Source organism: Doryrhamphus excisus, chromosome 9 (genome assembly GCF_030265055.1).
Source record: "Doryrhamphus excisus isolate RoL2022-K1 chromosome 9, RoL_Dexc_1.0, whole genome shotgun sequence".
NCBI classification, from domain to species: domain Eukaryota; kingdom Metazoa; phylum Chordata; class Actinopteri; order Syngnathiformes; family Syngnathidae; genus Doryrhamphus; species Doryrhamphus excisus.
The window spans coordinates 10844470-10866232 of NC_080474.1; the positions used below are offsets into that span (position 1 = coordinate 10844470).

Consider the following 21763-nt stretch of genomic DNA (forward strand, 5'->3'; position numbering starts at 1 on the left):
CATTATTTTCTTGTCTTTTTTTCAGTTGAACATTCACATGATTGGTCAAAATGTGTGCTGGATGTGTAGACAGTAAAAAGAAGAGTAAAAAACACGAATTTCTAGCACAATCCTTTACCCACCCGCCTTCCTCCCAGTTTTGTGCTCACGGCTGTGCAGTGTGTGTAACACATAAGGCATCACACATTTTGACCAATCATGGGTGGCTTTTACAAAAAACCCCAAGAGAAACGAGCATGGTTCTTTTCAAAAGAGCCCATGTCACCTAAATTGCACAAGTATGTCAACTTGTAGTGTGTCCCCAGTCTGCTATATTGTGTACAAACACAGAGAATAGGCTATTGGACACAGGATGGATTTTAGGACCACAAGCCAAATGATTTGAATGAGAGTCTTTGTAAATTCTTATTGTCTTTTGTTATTGTATTTACGTATATACTAAAAAATTGTTTATACATAAGATTGTTGCCATTTTTTCCATAAAGTATTGTTCTTTACAAGTGTGCTTATAATTATGATCAAGAAAGTATAATTCGAGGATCTTTAAAATTTTCAAGTAAAAAGTATTGGTGTTGTATCACTATTTGTAAAATTGGCCCTTTATGTACTTGGTATCACATAGATACCAAGAAAATTGGTCACCCCAAGTAGGAGACATGCTGTAATTGTTTGACAGTTGAGCCTTTTATCATTTTCATGTTTTGAAAATCTAATGAGAGAGATTTTTTTGAGGTCATGAGGTGGCTTCTTTTGCATGATACTGTAAAATAAATTCAATGCACACATTAACATTTTGCAAACACCTGCATGACCAGAATGAGATCACCCACTTTCAGTAGCTGGAATATGGTGATGTTGAGATAAGGTCTTGTAAACCACTCTCATCTGCACCAGCATCAACACAAAAACTACTACAGAAAACACATTGCACAAAGGATGTTATATGCGTTTTTTTCGGCTGGTTTAAGTTGGTCCTTCAACTGGTTACGATGGAACCGTTGCTGGTTGAAAGCATGGAAGAGGGAGGTTAGGATTGCATCAGGAGGAATCGTGGTGGCTTTTCTGCACAGAGAAGCAGTCAGGGGGTGGGGTTCCATTGCAGGGGGAGGATAAAAGGAGGGGAGACTGTCTCCATTCTTTGTCTAAACCCCGCGGTACTATACTACGCTACACTGGAGAGAAGGATACAGCGCGTCACCGAGAAGAAAACGAATGGCTTGAGCGGGAGTCCTTTTTAGGGGATTAAATATAGAAAAAAAACCCATTCGAAGATAGACAAGCGGAACAGCGTCGGAGTGAAGCAGGGGAGTTAAATCACAAGGTACTTGTTTCACACGACTTGGCAAACAAAGCGTCTCAAGGCGCTGCAGCCCTCGGTAGTATCAACCCAACTCAAGTTTGTGCTCCAACTTTTTATCCGGGAGACAAGTAAGTTTGCAAAAAAAGCTACTTAAAATGTTTATATGACAGTGACCGCCGGGAAATTCCTTTTTCGTGTATGTTATCTTCAAGTTAACGTGCGCCAGGGAACGCGCGTTATGTGGAAACGGGCGCAAACTTCCGACATTTTGGTATTTTATGTGTTTATACTTTATTGTTAGGCAACACAAACTAACTTTCAGGGAGTTTGGACTCGTGGGATAGATTTAAAAAAAACTCCCACCCACATTTATTAAATACCCACTCACATTTTAAAGTCTAATAGTTATATCAATAAAGATACGGTAAGAATTTGTGAATCTAAACAGACTTTGCTTGAAAAAACGTGATGTGGCGATATGTGCCACGCGGAAGATTCAGGACTTTTCAGACAAATGTGGAATTTCCTTTCCCCCTCCCCCATTTTCTCTACTACACGGGCTTATGTGATTGAAATTACGCCCAGCACATGCATGAAGGTGATTCATGTGGTGATCGGCTATGTTCTCATATTTGCATCACATCAGACGCAGATTCTAGCCAGTGGTTTGGCCTTCTTCCACAAACTCAGGCGGGCTCAGCCATGCTGCCTGGGGAGGGATTAAGTACCATCCCAGATGTGGCAGCCACAGCAGCCTTTATCCTTTCCTGTTTTAATTCTTAAAACAGGAAAAGGCTCAGTCAGTGTGACAATGTACATGGTCACTGTTTGTTCATGGTAAAATGATTATTTCCCAACTGTCAATGGTGTGTTGAAATGTTGCTCTCACTTAATTACTAGAAGTACTAATGAACAACATATCAGAAAAGAGGCAGAAATGTCTATCATGGTTTTCCAAAGTCAAAGATGTGTGTGAATATCTTGCTTTGCAAAAAACACAAAGATAATAGGTCTGCTTTCATGGATGACTAAGGCAATTCACATTTCAGATGCTGAAATCAAAGGATATTTACATAAAAAAATGTAGTTGAGTGATTGATGAATCAGTGACCAAGCAATTATCTATTTCTGTGTATCATTAAAACTTAACTTAAAACCTATTTTAAAATAAATCTGATTAAAAAATGTAAATATCCTCTATTTTCAGCCTTTTAAATGTGAAAATATAAAAAGGGTCATCCAGGAAACACATAGACATATTATCTTTGTATTTTAGGCCGAACAAGATATTTGCACACATCTCTGACTATGGAAAACGCCAATCGCTATTTTTCTGATTTGTTGCAGAACAAGCCACTGTTTGTGTTTGGCCTAACCGATTAATCGAAACAGCAATCGACTAAGATAATTATTAGTTGCAGACATCAGCATTGTTCGAAGTGTCATTGCAAACAACATGTAGTTCTTTCTGGTCAAGTAGCACACTATGTTTTGCTTCAGTTCGTAGTACGTATTGGGAGGTGCACGACTATATAGTTTTCTCCTAGGTTCGTGTTGTAAAATTACCATACAAACATGTACCGTAAAGTTGATACCACTTTATTCCACTCGCTGTAGTAAGGAACTATGACCATCTTGATACTATACCTTTGATGAGATATTTGCTTTGTTGTAGAAATCGGTACAGCATCAAAGAACTACAACCGCATAAATGGTTGATTTAAAACATCAAATTTGTACACCATGTAAACCACGAAGTTTCCTTCGTGGACTATTGTAGAGCCCTATGATTTCTGTATTCATAGAATCACAGAATTGGTCGTAAATAGTGTAATTTACTGTTTATTGCGGAATCTCACGGAAATTGACATAATGTGAATGAATGTTGTCGTGAGGAGAAGGAATGTTCGTGTGGGAGAGTATTTCCTCGGCAGATAAAAACACCAACCAGAAGCTTTCCTGACCTAAAAGGGTTGAAATGGCAATAAACACAGGCAAATATTAGTGGAATCTCCTCTTACGCAGAGTGAATGGAAGCCAGTAGGGCTTAGCTTAGTTTAGCACGCTCATGTGGTTATGTGTGTGCGACTCAGGCTCGGAGAGTATATTTTCACCATGTTGTGTTTTACGGCTTTAATGGTAGGAACGTTTTACAATGCTGATGACGACGTGCAGGTTCCGGGTGGGGGAAAAAAGTGTTTATTTTTGAATGCAGCCCGTCTTAGCCGCAGACAGACATTCATTTACACATACACTTTCCATTTCTCAGTGACTGCAAAACTGTCCAATGATGTATTGCATCAATAAATGTAAGGATTTTAGCATTTTTTAAACCACTAATCCAAGTAGCACACATGCAATGCTGGTTTTAAAAAAATGAAATATAGCATTTAAACTGAAAAAAGGAATTCCACAGGGCCCGACTATTGGAAAATTAAGGCTAATTTAATGGATTGCTGTTTTTGAAATATTTTAACAAGAATGAAGATTCCTTTTGAATGTTTTAAAGACTTTAAAGATTTCAATGCCAGAGTTGTATTGAGCAGAATGAAGCTGCCCAGAGTCCTTAATAGATAAAGTTGATGCAATGTTTTTCTAGAGACTAAATCACCAGCCCCTCTACTCGGTGAAGCCAAGTAGTGCTCCCCATTTTTCAACAGATGCTCAAAACATTATTGTATAATTGGATTGTATTAGAAGGTCTGAATGGCAATGGTTAATAAATGTAAGAGCTAAAATATGAGTGTTTTATCACGTCTGATAAACATTGCCAAACGATTTTTGTACTAGTCACACTTTTTGACCTTTGAATATGCTCATCCCTAAACAAAAATCCTGTTGAGTGTGACGTGCACCCCCCAAAAAATCCAACTATTAAGGCTGTGATTGGTCGGCTTTTAGTACATAATTTCTTGACTCGTGGTTCAGAGGGTGTACAGCCCACCTTCACGAATACCTACTCCATTTTCAGATGAATATTTACAATCAAATTGCTGCAGTTACTACTCAGGACACCGCTGTGTCCAACATCGGCAGCAATAGCCTTGCTTGTGCAGTTCTACAGTAAATGTCTCACAGAAAATCATATGATAGCCAGGTTTTTAGTGCAGGGTTCGACATCTTAAAGCGGACCTATTATGCTTGTTCCACTTTCTGTATTCTTGAGTTAAATGATGCCAGCGTTTCAGATAATGAGGTTGGCACATTTGGAAGAGAGCCCTGAAAGAAGTTTGGGATGTTTCAAAAGCCGTGGTAAAACTGCCCCTTTGTGATGTCATAGAGGGGCGGACGTCCTTCCTTCTTAGTTAGGAAGCACTTTGGGCATGAGACCAACCACAGCAAAGTGAGCACACCCGGGCCCTGGGTGGAATAAATTTAAAACCGATCGTTTTGGCAGGACGCACAAATCAAAGGAAATACAGATGGAATAGGTGCAGATTCTGCAAAATCTGAAGTTTTCTGTGGGGTTATTGTGTGTAGCCGCTCTATAGGAGACCACAAATCAATACAAAGGGTCATAAAATGAGCATAATAGGTCCCCTTAAAATCAACCTATTAGCAGCAGCCTTTTTGTTTAAATGCAGTTTTCAATAATTGCCAACATTTTTCCCTTGTTCCAGTTTTTTTTAATCTTCATGCTACACATCTGAATATTAACATCCAATACATGAAGGAATACAGAACCACATTTTTTGCTTTATTGCAGGCCAGCCCAACTTCAAGTGCCACTTCACATTTCATGACCTCGCACAATGTCCTCACTTCATCTTGTGTGCAGGTTTTGTGTGTGAATTTACTTTACATCTGTCAGGGATTTAAGAATAATGTGTCCTCTATGTGACTTTAATCAGTTAATCAGTGTCAACGATTCAAAGGCGCCTCTCAAACGGCAAATCCTTGATCAATAATGATCGGGCCGGTTCCCCTTGCAGCACAATAGAAACTTGCGTAGTTCCTTCCAAGCCTTTATTTATCGAGGAATAGTTTAGTCTATGACTAATGTCAAATGTCATTTCGAAATTGTTTTCATTCATATCTCGGAAGTAGGCCAATTAAAACAGTTCTGGAATTTTCTTCGAATTGGACAAGATGCATATCAAAAGTGCTTAGTCACTCTCCATAAATGGTTGGCCGGGTGCTTGGTTTCTGTTAGTTTGTCTTTTTAACAAAATGCTAATACATCACTAGTAATGTGCAATTTGTAAACTATATAAATATATACCCCATAGATACAAACAGTGCATTTGTGTAACCTATTTTGTCACTTGCGTAGCATGCTTTATAGTAGTGGCTTATTACTCAGCAGAAGTTATGAGGTTGGTCACAGATGGTGTGAAACCACAAGATCTCTCTGTCTCCTTGTTGGTATTTTTAACGAGCTGCTCTCTACCGTGCTGGCAGCTTCAGTCAGACGATAAACAATGAATTCCAGAAAATGTGTGTCCAAGAGTGACTAACTAAAGTGATGGTGACATTTTGTGGCGCTGTTGCATTGTACAAGTTTAGATGTCCAATGTAAGGATTTAAAACAATGGTGGGTTTGTTCCTCAAAGAAACATGGTTAAGACCTGATTGAAAATACTGTAATTATGGATACTATTGGGTATAAACACAAAGGCAGTACTAGCCCAAGTCTTCAAAATTACTACAGCAAGCAATGAGAGGTGGGACCCAACTGTTTTTTTTAAACATTGGCGCCACCTTGTGGCTTTGGCTGACAACACAGGGCACAGGCAGAGTAGATTGAAATGTTCGTTATGACAGAGTGATTAGTCTAACTATTTTTTATAGTATAAGTTAGACTATATTAACCACCTTCCTCATAGCACTGACTGACAATACTTGGTGTTATCTCCATTATTTTCATGCTGCATTAGGTCAGCTGAAAGAGACTCACATGTCTGTTTCTCCTCTTCAGATCTGGGAAAATCGCAGCTGATTGACAGGCAAAATGAGCTGGAGTTTCCTCACTCGTCTTTTGGATGAGATTTCCAATCACTCCACATTTGTGGGCAAAATCTGGCTCACCCTCCTGATTGTGTTTCGCATCGTGCTGACTGCCGTCGGGGGAGAGTCGATATACTATGATGAACAGAGTAAATTTGTGTGCAACACAAATCAGCCTGGGTGCGAGAATGTGTGCTATGACGCCTTTGCCCCTCTGTCGCACATTCGCTTCTGGGTTTTCCAGGTGATTTTAATCACCACACCCACCATCATGTACCTTGGCTTTGCAATGCATAAGATCGCCCGCATGGAGGATGTCGATTACCGGCCCCGGGTCAGGAAGCGTATGCCAATCGTGAGCCGTGGTGCCAACCGGGACTACGAGGAAGCAGAGGATAATGGCGAGGAGGACCCAATGATTCTGGAAGAGATTGAGCCAGAAAAGGAAAAGGAAGTTGAGGAGAAGCCTAGCAAAAAGCACGATGGACGTCGTCGCATCAAACGAGACGGCCTCATGAAAGTGTACGTGTTTCAGCTGCTCTCACGTGCTATTTTTGAGGTGTCTTTCTTGTTTGGACAGTATATCCTTTATGGACTGGAGGTGTCTCCGTCTTATGTATGCACACGAGCTCCTTGCCCACACACGGTGGATTGCTTCGTCTCACGTCCCACAGAGAAAACTATTTTCCTGCTGATCATGTATGCCGTCAGTGCCTTGTGTCTGCTCTTCACTCTGCTGGAGATTGTTCACCTTGGCATCAGTGGCATTCGTGACTGCTTTTGTGCCCCCCAGTCCCGACCTCCCACCCCTCGTCACTCTGCACTGGCCAGCCAGAGATCCTCCATCTGCCGTCAGCCCTCTGCACCTCCAGGCTACCATACAGCCTTGAAGAAGGACCCCTCTGGGAAAATGGGCTTCAGGGATAACCTTGCAGACTCTGGCCGCGAGTCGTTCGGGGACGAGGCTTCTTCAAGGGAGCTGGAGAGGCTGCGTAGACACCTGAAGCTGGCCCAGCAACATCTGGATCTTGCTTACCAGACGGAGGAGCTCAGCCCGTCTCGCAGCAGCAGCCCGGAATCTAACGGCACCGCAGTTGAGCAGAACAGGCTCAACTTTGCCCAGGAGAAGCAAAGCAGCACATGTGATAAAGGTAACTTTTCTGTTTGGTGGAACCCACTTAAGTCCAGCCTGCTTATTGTTGAGGTTCATCCGGTCATCAGGTCCTGGTCCACTGCGTTATTTTTGTTATTGAAAAGTAGGGTTGGGCGATTTTATCATTTATTTTATCATACCGGTATAGGTTCTTCCAATGATAAAAAATTACTTGTACGACGTATCCGGTATAAATGAATGTAATCAAGCCCAGTTGATGACTGCGTGCTGCAGTGGATATATAAGATGAATGAAATGCTGTCATCGCGAGGAGAAGGAACGTTTGTTTATGGAAGTATCTAATCATTAAACACTGAGCAATCCCCCTGATAAACATGTTGAAATGGTGATAAACGCTGGCAAAAGTTGGCTGAATCTCTTCTTCCAGAGCCTGAATGGAAGCTTGCGTGGTTAGTTTAGTTTTGCACGCTCTCGTGGGTTGTGCGTGTGCGCCTCGGGCATAAGGAGTATATTTTCACCATGTTGTTTTAATTGGCTTTCATGTAAGAAATGTTTTACAATGTCCAACAACAGCGTTTAAGTTCTGATTGGGCAAAAATACTAGAAGCACCTTTTTATTTTTGAACACAGCCTCTCTTAGTCATAAATACACATTCTCCAAAATGAGTGTCATCAAAATATAATATGTAACTGGAATTGCATGGGTGACTACATCTTCCTCAATCACAAGCATTGGAGAATTAGTAGCAATGTGTGCAGAGGCTGACATTAGAAAAGTTAGCCAGATACCAATAAATTAATGTGCTTTACAATTTGAGACAAGTGTATACAGTTTAAGGTTCGTAGCTTTTTATACTCTGCTGAATATCAATTTTATATCATATTGTGATATATGAGACAAGTGTATACAGTTTAAGGTTCGTAGCTTTTTATACTCTGCTGAATATCAATTTTATATCATCATATTGTGATATATGCTCAGGTCCATATGGCCCAACCATACTAAAAAGTGTCTTCAGTTGATGTTGACATACATAGTCACCTGCTTTTGTCAACGTCAAATTTGAAAGCCAACAGGATCATTTATATGAAGAATCAATCCATTGATGTCAACATGTCTCATATTAAGTTCCTCGTTATTTCTAAGCAGTGTAAAACAACTGCAAGAAAACTGTCTGGTTGTACAGTATTAAAACACGCACAATATTCCTGTTCAGCATTAACCTGGATGTTTTTCCCAACAAAATTTAAGAGTTGAGAGTACAAGTTTTACCTCATTCATTCATTCATTTTCTACCGCTTATCCTCACGAGGGTCGCGGGGGTGCTGGAGCCTATCCCAGCTGTCTTCGGGCAAGAGGCGGGGTACACCCTGGACTGGTCTTACCGCAGCCAATGACATTAAATGCCATTTGTTACTTTACTTAAGCAGATGTTTTTAAACACTTATTCTGATAATCATCATGCTGCTCTCTGTCATCCATGACAAAAAAAATGAATTTGCTGCTTTACAACAATGGTAATATTAGTTGGAGGCAGATAATAAATGGCACAGTGGGACAGAGCGTTAAATGTGCAAGTAATGGCTCGTGTCGGATTTGACTTTGGTTATTTTGGCAACCGCTCATATCTTGTCTGTCTGATGGGTGTCTACCTCAACGGATCTCACTATATTACTCTTACTTACACGAAGCACTGGGACGTTTAAATACAGAACTAATGCCTCAATCTCTCTCCTGACAGGTATGCGTGCCTAGGTGTTGATCAGCTCCATTGACACTGAAACTGAAGTTGACATCGGGAGCAGTGAATGGACACAAGGGAAACAAACTGGAAGTGATCATGTGTGAATGAGATGGGAACAATTTGCTTGAGGTGAATGAAGTCAGCCCAAGCATCTCAGTGTTAAGGCTGGTCAAGGTCTAACAAGTCGAAGGAGGAGAAAAGTGACATTACTTGAGACATCAGTCTAAAGATCCAAAGTGCTTTCAAATGACCGTTAACATGTTCTTCTCCCTCAGGGCAGCTTCTTTCTTTTTTTATTTTATGAAATCTTTGTTATGAGACTTAGAACTTAGAGTCAGAACTTAAGAGTTGCAATGGTTGGCTGTTCAGTCACTGCATCTGAAGTCAGCTTTAGAACTGGAATTCCAGGTGTTGGCATTTGGCAAAGCCAGCTGTTTTTCAGGAACGTGTGTTGTGTGTGAAGAGTGAGTGAGTCCTGGCTAAAGAACGGTACCGGAGAAACGCTAATGCAGATTCTTGTCATACACAGACTATCAAGTGTGGTTCACTTTTATACTGTATGGTGCCAGCTATGGTAACTTGAACACTCAAGGTGTCTGTCCAAAGGTATAAACAAACCTGGGTAATGCTTGAAAAACATGTAACTCTTTAATATTGTTGTTCTCAAAGTGTTTAAAAAGTTTTTTCTATCCGTTAATTTTTAATATTGTCTTTTTTTATTACATTTCTATACATCACTGCTGTCTTAGTTCCCCATTGCCTGATTCACTGTGTGGAACTGGCACAGTTTGGAAATGTTTTTGGTACAACTTTGATTCGAGTGCAACTTGTTCGCTATTTTTGAAGAATTCGGTACACTTGTCTTCTCAACACTCATTTGTGGTTTTATTGTTTTAAGAAAAAAAGGGATAATTGTTAATTTTCTGTTTCTTTAAATAGCGTTTTGGGCTTTCGCTTATTGAAGTGAATGACTTGTAAACCACTCAATCACATCAATGTGAATCCAAATGCCTTTTTTTGTGTTCTTCAGCTGCCATCTTTTCTGTTTGAAGTATAGCCACAATGCCATTTGTGCCAACTCAAATACTGTCATCTCAAAATATTTTTCAACTGTGCTTTTTGTACTTTTTTATACTTTTTTGTAATGATAGTTTTTGTGATTCGTTTTTAAAATAAAATTTCTACCAAGAAAAAAGTGTTGAGTGGCTTTGTTTAGTTTTAGATTTTTAATGTTCTTGTTTTCAGCAGTTGGTGAGTCGGGGGGGGGCATTTTGCAGCCCGTTACTAAACTAATTTAACACAGAACTGGTTAAATAAACCGCTCAGTTATGTGTGGCGTTTGCATGTTCTCCCATACGTGCATGGGTTTCCTCCCACATTCCAAAAACATGTTAGGTTGATCGGCAACTCAAAAATGTCCATAGGTATGAATGTGTGTGTGAATGGTTGTCTATATGTACCCTGTGATTGGCTGGTGACCAGTCCAGGGTGTACCCAGCCGCTCGCCCGAAAACAGCTGGGCTAGGCTCCAGCCTGCCCATGACCTTGGTGAAGATAAGCGGTATAGAAAATGGATGGATGGTTAAATAAAATTAATATATGTCACAAATGTATTAGCAATAAGGTAAAATGTCATTTTAGTAGCATAAAATAGAAATTAAGTAATTTTTGAAAATTGTGATATTAACATCTCATTTAGATATACATATACTGGTTTTAGTGTATCAACTAAACTACTCCCATATTCACAGATTCACTATGTCAAATTTTGTAATCTTTGCCTTAAAACAAACTAATGAACAAATAACCACCACCGCAGCAATGAGGAGCGCAAACATGGTGTGCAGTCCAGTCTCAGCATCACTGGTGGAAAGAGCCATACCCAGGAAATTGACAGTGGTTACAAAGGGAATAGATGTGCTGGAAGCACTTGTACCTGCAGAAAAAGACACAAAAACACATGTTACCGGTGTTCTGTCGACCTCCCGCCAGCAGGATGTGCTGTTGTGTTTTCTGTTGCTTTGTGCAATTAATAGCAAAAATATTGCAAAATAGGGTGCTGAATATCACTTGTATTCCAATATGTTTTGACTAATAGACCATGGTCTGCCACGAAACAGTGACCATTTATTTAGCGCATAACACCCAAAATTCCAAGTGTGCCTGAAGCCCCACACTCAGGAGCATGAAGAAGACAGCGGTAAGTTCTTGCTCTGTATGCATCATATCAACACATAAGTAAGTTTTAACTGCCGTCAGTGCTGCTTAAGCTTTTTCTAAAATGGTGCATTCAGAAGCATCACGTAACTCCTGGGACACAAGTTGCCGCTCCATTCAGGGATATATATATATATATATATATATATATATATATATATATATATATATATATATATATATATATATGTGTATAGTAAATAATGATGCAGTGATTTGATTCTGTTTCAATTTACCTTCCACCTCTTGATTTAGACACGCATGCGGCCCAGAGGCAGGATCCGGGAATCCATTACAGGTGATGATGGTGGAGTAGTAGACAGCAGAGGTCTTGGCCACTCGAGGAAGTTTGGGGTCTGAGTGATTGACATAGAAGAGGCCAAACCTTTCTGAAAAGCCAGTAGCCCACTCCAGGTTGTCCATCAACGACCAAGCCGTGTAACCCCGAATGTCCACACCATCTAACAAATAAGCTGCAGGAGCACATCAACTTTGACTCCATCTTACTGTATAAATAGTAATCATCATGTTCGATTTCTTTACCTTTCAATGCCTGGTTAATATATTTTTCATAATAGTAGCTCCTGTGAATGTCATTGAGGTCAACAGGCCCACGCTCTGAGATGCCATTCTCAGTGATAATAATAGGTGGATTTCCATATTCCTCCTGAATGAAATTTAATATTCTCCGAAATCCAAATGGTGAGATCTTTAGCCAGGATGACCCGGAATCCAGCCAAGTGCGATCAGCAATTGTTCCTGCACCTCTGGGGGGGGAAAAAGGTTTTCGGACTTTAACTTGGAATTAACTCATACACTTAAATAAATATTGTGCTGCGTGGACTTCATAGTGGAGTACATCATGTCTTTTGTGTTCATATTCTAACTATGTTAATTTTTTAATTAGGGCTGTCTTTGACTATTATTATAGTGAAGATTTGTTTGATTTTATCCATAATTGACTAATGCTGCTGTTGCTGTGTAGCCATGTTTAGGTGACAATTATGAAGTTGTAGTCCAGAAGTCATTTACTGTGGGTATTTGCAACTTGTCCATTTTATTCATCAAAGGCCGCATATTAGTGAGGAAAATACTTGGCAAGGAGAGTCTGCTGTGTTAGCTTAATCATAACTCATATTCCTCCGCACCTTCCTCGCCTTTGTTTACATATTCGACACCGCCTGTGAGCACTTCCGCCCAGGTGGGTTGTGTGTATATACTCCGGAGATCTTCGGGATGAATCAAAGATCAGTGATAAAATTCCCTTGTCAAAACAAACCTCTTGACGGGCATAAGATATGAGCACCATCATGTAGTCAGAATGATACAATCTGGATCATATGATTTGACACCTCTCATTTCAATACATAATATATATTTGTTCGACTGGATCCCAGGAAGGAAAGAGGATTTCCAATGTATCTCAATTTAGAAAGAGAAATAACCTTGACAATACAACAAAAAATAAGGGCCACTATTAAACATTTCTTCAACGCTGTTAAAGTTTAAAGTTGCTTACCTATCAGCATCATAGTGCTGAAGGTTGCCGTAATCCACTGGAAAGGCCAGGACAGTAGTATAATGGTTGAAACCAAAATAATCATACGTTCCTTTGATTCTTTTAATCTCCTCTGAGGTAAATTCAGGCAGCCTGGATAAAAAAAATGTGACGGATTATTCTGATAAAAAAACAAAAAGTGCAGTTTTTTTTCAACTTTACCGAGATTTTGGCAGACCAGCTGCTAAGCTTCTCTCACGAATGATTGTCTTCATCATATCGCTGTAGTCTCCGTTAAATATGGGATGAGCAAACCATCCAATATAGAACTGCAAAAGTGAGAGTCACAAAATAGAGTGGAACCCATTAAAGTCGACATTCCTTGGATGTAACTAGAATTTCCAATACACGTGTCAACATAAACACAATGATTTGCCGACATCAGTTTAACTGGGTTTCTGAGTAAGAAGACTTAATGAGTTAGTCAACTTATACAGTTGCCGAATTAAACGGGTGCCACTGTAGAAAATTTAAGGAAGGAATATGAGTAAATATAAGTAAACATTTGGAAAAAAACCTGTAACATTTTACCTGCACCACTCGTCTTGCAGCCTCAATATCCTCCTGCTTATAAGGATTTCTGGGCTCGGACCAGTCAGAGTTGATGGTTATGGAGATTATTCCGCCTTGTTTGGAGCGGAACTTGTCATTGTAAAGATGCCATGCCTCAGCGTGAGCCTTTATCAAATTATGGCCCACTATGTAAGGCAAAGTGCCTGGTCGAAAACTGATCCCTGGATGGAACATATAAGAGGAGTAAACAATGGCACGACATACGTAATTCGGTGCCATTAACATACTCTATTAGTAATAAGCAATCTATTTCTATGGCTTATCCTGTTCAGGCCTGTCACAGCTGACTGTGAGCAAAAACAGCAGTCAATCACAGAGCATGTACAATCATTCAATTTCAAGTCTGTCATTAATATGACATGCACGTTTTTGGAAGTATTTGGAGAAAACCCACACAAGCATGGGAGAACATACAAACTCAAGGACAGAGTCACGATTTACGTAGTCACACAACCACCTGGCTGTGACATAGACATGCTAACCACATGCGCCACCGTCCAAAGCCAATCCCAAATTAATGCTTGGTGTGATGCTTTAAAGTAATCTTCATGCAAAATAATGTTGTATACTGTACCTGGTGCAGCAGCTCCATAGCCATGGCCAACATTTGCTATATTGTATGGCTCATTTATGGTAATCCAAAATTTCACTTTGTGACCGAGGCGGCCAAAAATAAGATCGGCATAATCCTTGAATTTGAAAATAATAGTTTCATTCTCCCAGCCTCCAACATCTTGCAATGCTTGAGGAAGATCCCAGTGGTACAGAGTGATCTGAGAACAGAGTGAATGAGTTGACACAAATCTAAAAATGTTTCATTGCAGTGAGACAGTGAGATGATGAACTCCTACATGAGGTTGGATGTTTTCTTCAAGCAGGGCATCCACCAGTCTAATGTAGTAGTTCAGTCCAGCTTCATTTATGTGCTTGGTGGTGCCATCAGGAAGAACCCTTGACCAGGATATGGAAAAACGGTAATGTGTCACCTTAAGTTGCCTCAACATAGAAACATCTTCGTCTATCTTGTTGTAACTGTCACAGGCAATGTCGCCATTATCATCGTTGAACACTCGGAGAGGAGTGTGTGCAAATTTGTCCCATATGCTGAGACCTTTTCCGTCTGCTCTCCAACCTCCTTCGATCTAGAAGCAGCGGATGTAAAATTGTTCAGGAAACTGCAACAAAAACACAAAGTCTGCAAACAGGTTTACAGTACCTGATATGATGCTGTTGCAGTGCTCCAGATAAAGTCTTGGCCGAAATGTCCATAAATTGGTTTTTCATCCTCTGGTGTAGGGAAGCCATTGTTCTTTATGACTTGATAGTAGTAGTGGGCAGAGTACTTGGGTGTTCTCGGACGGTTTGGGTTCTGGAAGTCAACATGGTGTAGCCCGAAACCAACTTTGAACCCATTAAGCCACTCAAATGAATCCATGAGAGATGTCGCTATGTACCCTTTCACCTTCACGCCATCAAGATCAGAGGCTATGAAGACATATCACATGGAAAATGAAAAACCAAAACTCAAATTAAACATTAGTGAAGATACAAACAATCGTGAGAAATGTCAGTTTACCTTTGAGAGCCTCATTGATATATGTCTTGAAATAAAACACTCTGGCAGAGTCATCCCAGCTTGTCTTTGATTCTGTCGCAACTCCATTCTCAGTGATGTAAATGTCTGGGTCTCCATATTCCTGTTTTAGCCAGTTGAGGAGTCTTCTTAATCCCCATGCCACAGCTTTCTGGTTGCTGATGGCAGTAACAGGAGAATCACCTTCCTCTTCTTCTGCCAAGTCACGATCATATTCATATGACTGAGGCGTAAGCCGAGCTGTTTTATGGCTTACAATCTTTGTTGTGTAATGGTTTAAACAGAACATGTCAGCCGTCCCCTTGATGTACTTCTTTTCTTCTTCAGTGAAAACGGGTAGTCTTGATTTCGAAAGACCTTGGAGTTCACTCTTGTTTCCCACCTGCCACTTCATTGCGTCAGGATAGTCGCCATTCTTGAAGATTGGGTGTGCAAACCAACCCAATTGAAACTGCATGGCGCGGTCTGCAGCAACCACTTCACGGGGAACATTGACATTTTTAGGTTCAACCCAGTCAGCATTGAGTGCAATGGATACTCGTCCCCCTTGGGAGTTGCGATACTTTTCATTATACGTGTGGTAAGTTTTGGCATGTGCTCTTATTATGTTGTGTGCGACTGTATAAGGTACAACTCCCGGCTTCTTAACATTTGGTGGAATCTGCCCAAGCCCATACCCTGACCATGCTATTGTATGTGGCTGGTTAAAGGTCATCCAAAATTTCACTCTGTCGCCAAAGGTGGAAAAGCAAAAATCACAAAAGTCATTAAAAATACCGATCATGTCTGAGCTCTCCCAGCCGCCAATATTTTGCAACTCCTGAGGGAGATCCCAATAATACAACGTCACCATCGGGGTGATGTTATTTGCCAATAAGCCATCGATGAGTCTGTTGTAAAAGTCCACACCCTTTTGATTTAGGGAGTTTCGCTGACCAGAAGGAAAGATCCTGGACCAGGACAAAGAGAATCTATAGGACTTCACATGCAGACCTCGCAGAATGTAAATGTCCTCTTCAAGTCTGTGGTAACTGTCACAGGCCACATCTCCACTGGCATTGCCTGGTATACTGCCAGGCTTGTGGGTGAACACATCCCATACACTAAGTCCTTTCCCATCGACATTCCAGGCTCCTTCAATCTGGTAAGCTGAAGATGACACTCCCCAGCTGAAATGTTCTGGGAAAGTGCCATGGTGGTAGAGCTTTCTTTGGAATTTTGACTGATGGGACAATTTCTCCCAGACCACCTTTGACTTAGATGGAACCTCTGAGGGAGGTAACACTTTCATAAGAGGGTTGTATCGCACAAGCGGCACTTTTGAATAATCATCTTTGCGTGAGGCAAATCCATTTTGTTTTATGACATGAGAGTAGAAGTATGCTGATTGTTTTGGGGTTCTTGGCCTGTTGGCGTCCTCAAAGTTGACATGATGAAGGCCAAATCTTTCACTGTAGCCTTGTTTGCCCTCAAATCCATCCATTAGTGACTGCACTGTGAAACGCTGAACATCCACCCCATCCATGACTATGGCTGAAAAAAATGGGAAATACAGAATTACTTTGACAGCAAAAAGTCAGTTTTGTATTTGCCTGCATAACAGACATTACCTTTCAGAGCCTCATTGATGTAAAGTCTCATGTACTCAGTTCTACTGGTGTCATCAAGGGGGTCCAGACCATGCTTTGTTGGCATCCCATTCCCAGTTATGTAAATAGGCACTTTTTTAATGTTCAAGTACTCTATGGAGATGTATTTAAGAAGCCTTCTTAGACCCCAAGGTGCAGAGTAAATCCAGCCAGAACCCGTAGAGGACCATGATGGGTCAATATGGGCCTGGAAATCACCTACACCCTGTGGACCTGGGGCACAACCACCATCACTGTTGTTAACCAATCGTGATGTATAATGATTTAATCCAAAGAAGTCAGCTGTTCCATTGATCCTTAGCCTCTCTTTGGGAGTGAACACTGGAAGAATTGCAGGCTTTGAATGAGGACACTTGTCACTCTTCCTTTCGATCTGACTCTTAAGTACTGCAGGATAATCTCCATTCACAAATATAGGGTGTGCAAACCATCCGAGCATGAATTGCAAATAACGATGCACAGATGATACATCCTCTGGTCTGGAGGGGTCTATAGGCTCAGCCCAGTCCGAGTTTAATGCGATGCCAACTTTACCACCTTGACTGCTTCTGTATTTGTCATTGTAGACATGCCAGGCCTCTGCATGTGACTTTATGATATTGTGGGTCACCTGTAAAGGAACAAGACATTGTAACGTGAATGCCTAAAAATAGTTTTTAACTGTGGTTTCACATCCAAATTACCAACTTGTTGTGCAATTTCAATGAATAGTGTGTTCATTGGCCACTCTCACCTGATAGGAGGCCACCACATAATCCTTGACTTCAGGGGGATGCTCACCAGTTCCATATCCAGCATGGCTAACTACCCAAGGGCTACTGAATGTGTTCCAAATCTTGACCCTATCTCCAAATCTGGAATAGCAGAAATCAGCATAGTCCTTGAAGGCTTCAATAATGGAAGCATTGGTCCATCCACCATGATTCTGGAGCTCCTGGGGTAGATCCCAGTGATACAAGGTGATGACAGGTTGTATTCCCGACTCCATGAGAGCATTGATTAGCTTGTCATAGTAGAGAACTCCTCTCTCTGATTTGCTTCTCTGGTAGCCTGAAGGGAAAATCCGTGCCCAGGAGATTGAAAATTGGTAGGTGTTCACTTGAAGGCCTCGCAGAAGGTAGACATCATAATCTACCTTGTGGTAACTGTCACAGACTTCATCAGCTGTCTGGTTATTAATAACTTTATTTTCATGGCCAAAGCGATCCCAAATAGTTTCGCCCTTCCCGTCTTCAGCCCAGCCTCCTTCAACTTTGAAGGACTCGCTGGAGGTGGCCCATTGGAAATTGGAGGGGAAAGATTCATTCAGGAAAGTATCACGTTCAGATTGGACCTGGACACCAAACTTATCCCAGACTCCCTGATAGCTGTTTCTAAACAATGGCGCTCCACTGTAGTATTCAAGGTCACCACTGTTGTAAAAATAAAAAACACACAAACATGAATGAACACAAAAAAAATCTTTCAAATGATGCAAATTGTATAGTTTAACAATTTAAACTGTTACCTAGTTGGCGAGTCCTCTATATCCATTATGCCTAACATGTCCATCACGTCACACCCCTTTATTTTCATATCGTCGTTGTTCAGGACTATAATGGATTTAAGACAGTTATTGGCAGCATTATGCAAAAATGATATAATAATGCAATGCAATAATGCTATGTAACAGCAGTTGTTTGTTTGTTTTTTAAATATATATTTACTGAATATGTTTTTGACAGCACCATGCAGACTTGACAGGGTCAGTGAACTTTGTTTGATGCATTATCTGATAAATAACATTAAGGATCATGTGCAACTTTACTAACAACTATGGTTATGCCAATAATGGCCATATGATTTCATTTGTAACTCACACTTTATGATTATAGCGCTTTATCACAGATAAAAAACAGATTAGATGTCATTATCTGTTTATGACACAGAAGAGTCCTGCTTTATGATAGACTGACTCGTGAGGTAAATGCAGTAACCAAAATATTAGAAACAGTGCAACACTAAACCACTGCAAATGATGACCAAAATAATGAACATAATGTTAAATCAATACGTCTTTGACGTAACTGAGGCAACTGAGGCAGAATGTTTGATTCATTTCATGCATTTTAAAACATACATTAAGTTATGGTGCATGATGTCATCACTTCATTTAAATCCAGGCCTTGTTTCCAACCTTATTTGTTCATTTGAACAATTAACTAGAGTATGTATTTCATTTACCAATTTAATATAATATAATATTTATTGACCTTAGTAGTTAAGTAAACAGAAAGTATCTCTCTTTGGTGACTCAACAACGTCATTATATGTTTACCTTGTAGAAAATGACCAAGCATGTGGAACTGACTGTCAGCGCAATCAAGAGGTGTCATCTTGTATACCAGGATCGGCACATTCTGACTGGCCATCTACAGCACAATAGAACATGTAATACATGAGCAGGAAAACATAAAATGTGAGTAGAAAATGAAATATTTGCTTCACCTGTACACTTCTCAGCTCTTTTGCCAAATTAAATGTGGAGGAACAGTTGTAAGCAAGGTGCACAGAGAGGAAATCCATCTATTCAAAACAGGAGAAATGGGACACGTTGTTATACATGGAGAAGTAAAAACTTCTAATACTTCCATAGGTACTGTCGGGGTGTGTGTGTAGGTCTGTCACGATAACAAATGTTGCTGGATGATAATTGTCCAACAAGTTATTGTCGATAATTGATATTATTGACAATTTTTGAGACCATTGTTTCATTCCATGTGTTATAATAATGAAAGTACATTGTATCAAAAGCAATAAACTTGAATTTCTCAAGAGGATTTAACAGTATAATTTGAATGTCAAGAGCTCTTAAAGCAAAAGAAAGACATCAATGAAAATAAAATGGACTCTGTTTTTTTTTAACAAAAATTGCACTTCAAACATTTCAATCATAACCAAACACAACCGTATCAAAAGGTTTCTTTTGCAATAGAGCGAGGGACACTGTTTTGTCACCATTTCACCCTGTTTGTTTATATTTACTTTGGCAACCAAAGGCCTCAGTAAACGCTGGTTGTATCCTTTTTCCTTGTCGTTACTTTTAAGCGACATATTGATTCATTGGTGTTTGTGCGCTCAAAACCGAAATATGCCCACACTGGGGCAATGGCATCCGCTTTAGCCCCTCCTCCACTTAATGTTCGAGAGGAGGGTTCCCTCGCTCCCTTTATTCCACTGGGGCACCAATGTGCACAGACAGATGCAGAGTGAATTATCTTGTCATCCAGCCTGTGTGGCAAATAGAGACGAAAATAACACAAGGCTGGCAAAATGATCAACTTTGTTTTGTCTTTTCATAGTTTGATTAAGTGATTTATGGATTATTGTGATAAGCGCAAGTGCGCGGATTGATCCAAACCGATCCAAACCGATACCGAGGGTAGGGTCAATATCACATCGATATTAGCATGATCATATCAATAACACTCTAAGCAAAATTTGCTGAACCGTCCACCGCTATGTACATCATTCCTAAAGGCACAAAGTAGTACTGCCCCAAAGCAGCAGTATAGTGCTCCTTATTTCAAGTTAGTCCCTCCACTTCCACAATGTACTGAGAGATAGAAAGTTTCCAACACTGCACATTCACCATGTTGGCTGTATTGAGTGGTACATCTTTGTACTGACAGAGTGAAGTATGCACAGTATGCACTCGAAAAACTAGATAAACTGTACTAAGTATGGATGTGCACAAATTGATACACAGCCACTGTCTTATTAATTGGATCGCTACAGTTTTGTTATTGCAAAAAACAGCTTTTAATGAAAACATTGAAAATGGTTTTAATAATGTTGCATTGTGGACCAGGATGGACAGTGAATGAACATGTTGCAGATCATGGATCTTACCATGATTGAAGGTTGGATCTGTGAAAGGAGATTAATGTCACTTGTTCTCAGCCCCAGTGACACTTGCCCTAAAAAACATGGAGGAAATAACTCACACTGTACCCTGTTATACTTCCATTTCATTATGCATCATAGTTTACCAATACCAATAATAAAAATCATGAATACGTTTCTCACCTTTATCAGCAAAGCGTTGGTGGTAAAGTTGGTAAATATTTTGATTTAACTGGAATATATTTTGCTGATAACTTGCAGCATGTGGTTGACCATCGTGAAAAATGTCTTCCACATGACTCAGAATCAGCCAGGAATGTGCCAGATCTCCAAACTCCCCAAAGACATACTCTGCATACAGCATAAACATTTTTTGCAGCTCTTGACTCTCCCATCCTCCAAACTGGGATTGCAGATCTTCTGGAACTGTGGATCCATGAAGGATGACAAGAGACTGGAGGCCCGCATGCAAGAGCTGAGTCAGTAGAGTCCGGTAGCAGGTGACCACAGTCTGTTTGGGGTGACTGTGGAGGCCTGCAGGTCGGAGTTGATGCCATGACAGTTGTACTTTGAAATGAGTCACTCCTCTGCTCTGGAGGTACTCAAAGTATTGTCCGGTTCCAGGAGGTATGGGCTGACTGCAGTCAAAGACTTTGTTTTCCCGGTTCGAATTTTTAAGTGGACCTGCAAGAAGCATGAAGCCCTCGACTCCATTCACCTCACTGCCGCAGCCATCATGTAGACACACAACACACAGCGACACAACCAACAAGTACTTCATTGTGGATGAAATAAATTGATGAAAGTAGCATAGCTTTTCTTTATACTGCCTGGTTACACAAGAGATTGATAACTCTCAGGTTTTATTGCAGCTATATGATAAGCGGAATAAGACTATGGACCCGCACGCTTAACAAGTGACACACCACGCTGTCAATGTGTTTGCATAATAAAATTACTTATCAGTATTGATAGCTGAACTTCCATCCATGCCTTTTCTCTTCCAGTTACCATGTTCAGGGTCATTAAATGTACGGTGATGCAGAGTAGGGGTGAGTGAGATTACAAATATTAGTATTGATTTCATACCAAGCAACTAAAGGCCAGTATTACTGATATATTGATTGGTATGTAATATAATCTAATCAGATATAATCAGGCAACGTCTAAGGGATGTTGAT

General features: G+C 40.4%; 2 protein-coding genes across 3 annotated transcripts; one reads left to right on the plus strand and one right to left on the minus strand.

Annotated features, from left to right (window-relative positions):
- Positions 1 to 1113: 1113 nt before the first annotated feature.
- gjc4b (gap junction protein gamma 4b) lies at positions 1114 to 10301 on the plus strand. 2 transcript variants are annotated; one of them, XM_058082779.1, is made up of 3 exons: positions 1114 to 1428; positions 6219 to 7398; positions 9104 to 10301. In XM_058082779.1, exons 2-3 carry the CDS (start codon positions 6252 to 6254, stop codon positions 9115 to 9117), a joined length of 1161 nt encoding a protein of 386 aa, XP_057938762.1. In that variant the 5' UTR covers positions 1114 to 1428; positions 6219 to 6251; the 3' UTR covers positions 9118 to 10301. The 2 variants fall into 2 exon arrangements, with proteins under 2 accessions (XP_057938762.1, XP_057938763.1); XM_058082780.1 differs by having other exon boundaries at positions 1114 to 1321.
- Positions 10302 to 10851: 550 nt separating this feature from the next.
- LOC131135960 (lactase/phlorizin hydrolase) lies at positions 10852 to 21363 on the minus strand. The gene is made up of 17 exons (XM_058082396.1): positions 20757 to 21363; positions 20589 to 20650; positions 19185 to 19262; positions 19015 to 19108; positions 18205 to 18289; positions 17431 to 18088; positions 16659 to 17307; positions 15031 to 16581; positions 14671 to 14939; positions 14306 to 14596; positions 14029 to 14227; positions 13413 to 13615; positions 13044 to 13150; positions 12843 to 12974; positions 11867 to 12090; positions 11560 to 11796; positions 10852 to 11042 (listed from the first exon to the last, which is right to left on the minus strand). Exons 1-17 carry the CDS (start codon positions 21361 to 21363, stop codon positions 10852 to 10854), a joined length of 5637 nt encoding a protein of 1878 aa, XP_057938379.1.
- Between the last annotated feature and the right edge of the window lie 400 nt (positions 21364 to 21763).

Coding starts and splice junctions, on each gene's coding strand:
- gjc4b (XM_058082779.1), top strand. CDS start 6,252: ATGAGCTGGAGTTTCCTCACTCGTCTTTTGGATGAGATTTCCAATCAC.
- LOC131135960 (XM_058082396.1), bottom strand. CDS start 21,363: ATGAAGTACTTGTTGGTTGTGTCGCTGTGTGTTGTGTGTCTACATGAT. Junction 14,597..14,670: donor CTGCAACAGCATCATATCAG/GTACTGTAAACC, acceptor CGCTGCTTCTAG/ATCGAAGGAGGTTGGAGAGC. Junction 12,091..12,842: donor CAGCACTATGATGCTGATAG/GTAAGCAACTTT, acceptor TTCCCCCCCCAG/AGGTGCAGGAACAATTGCTG.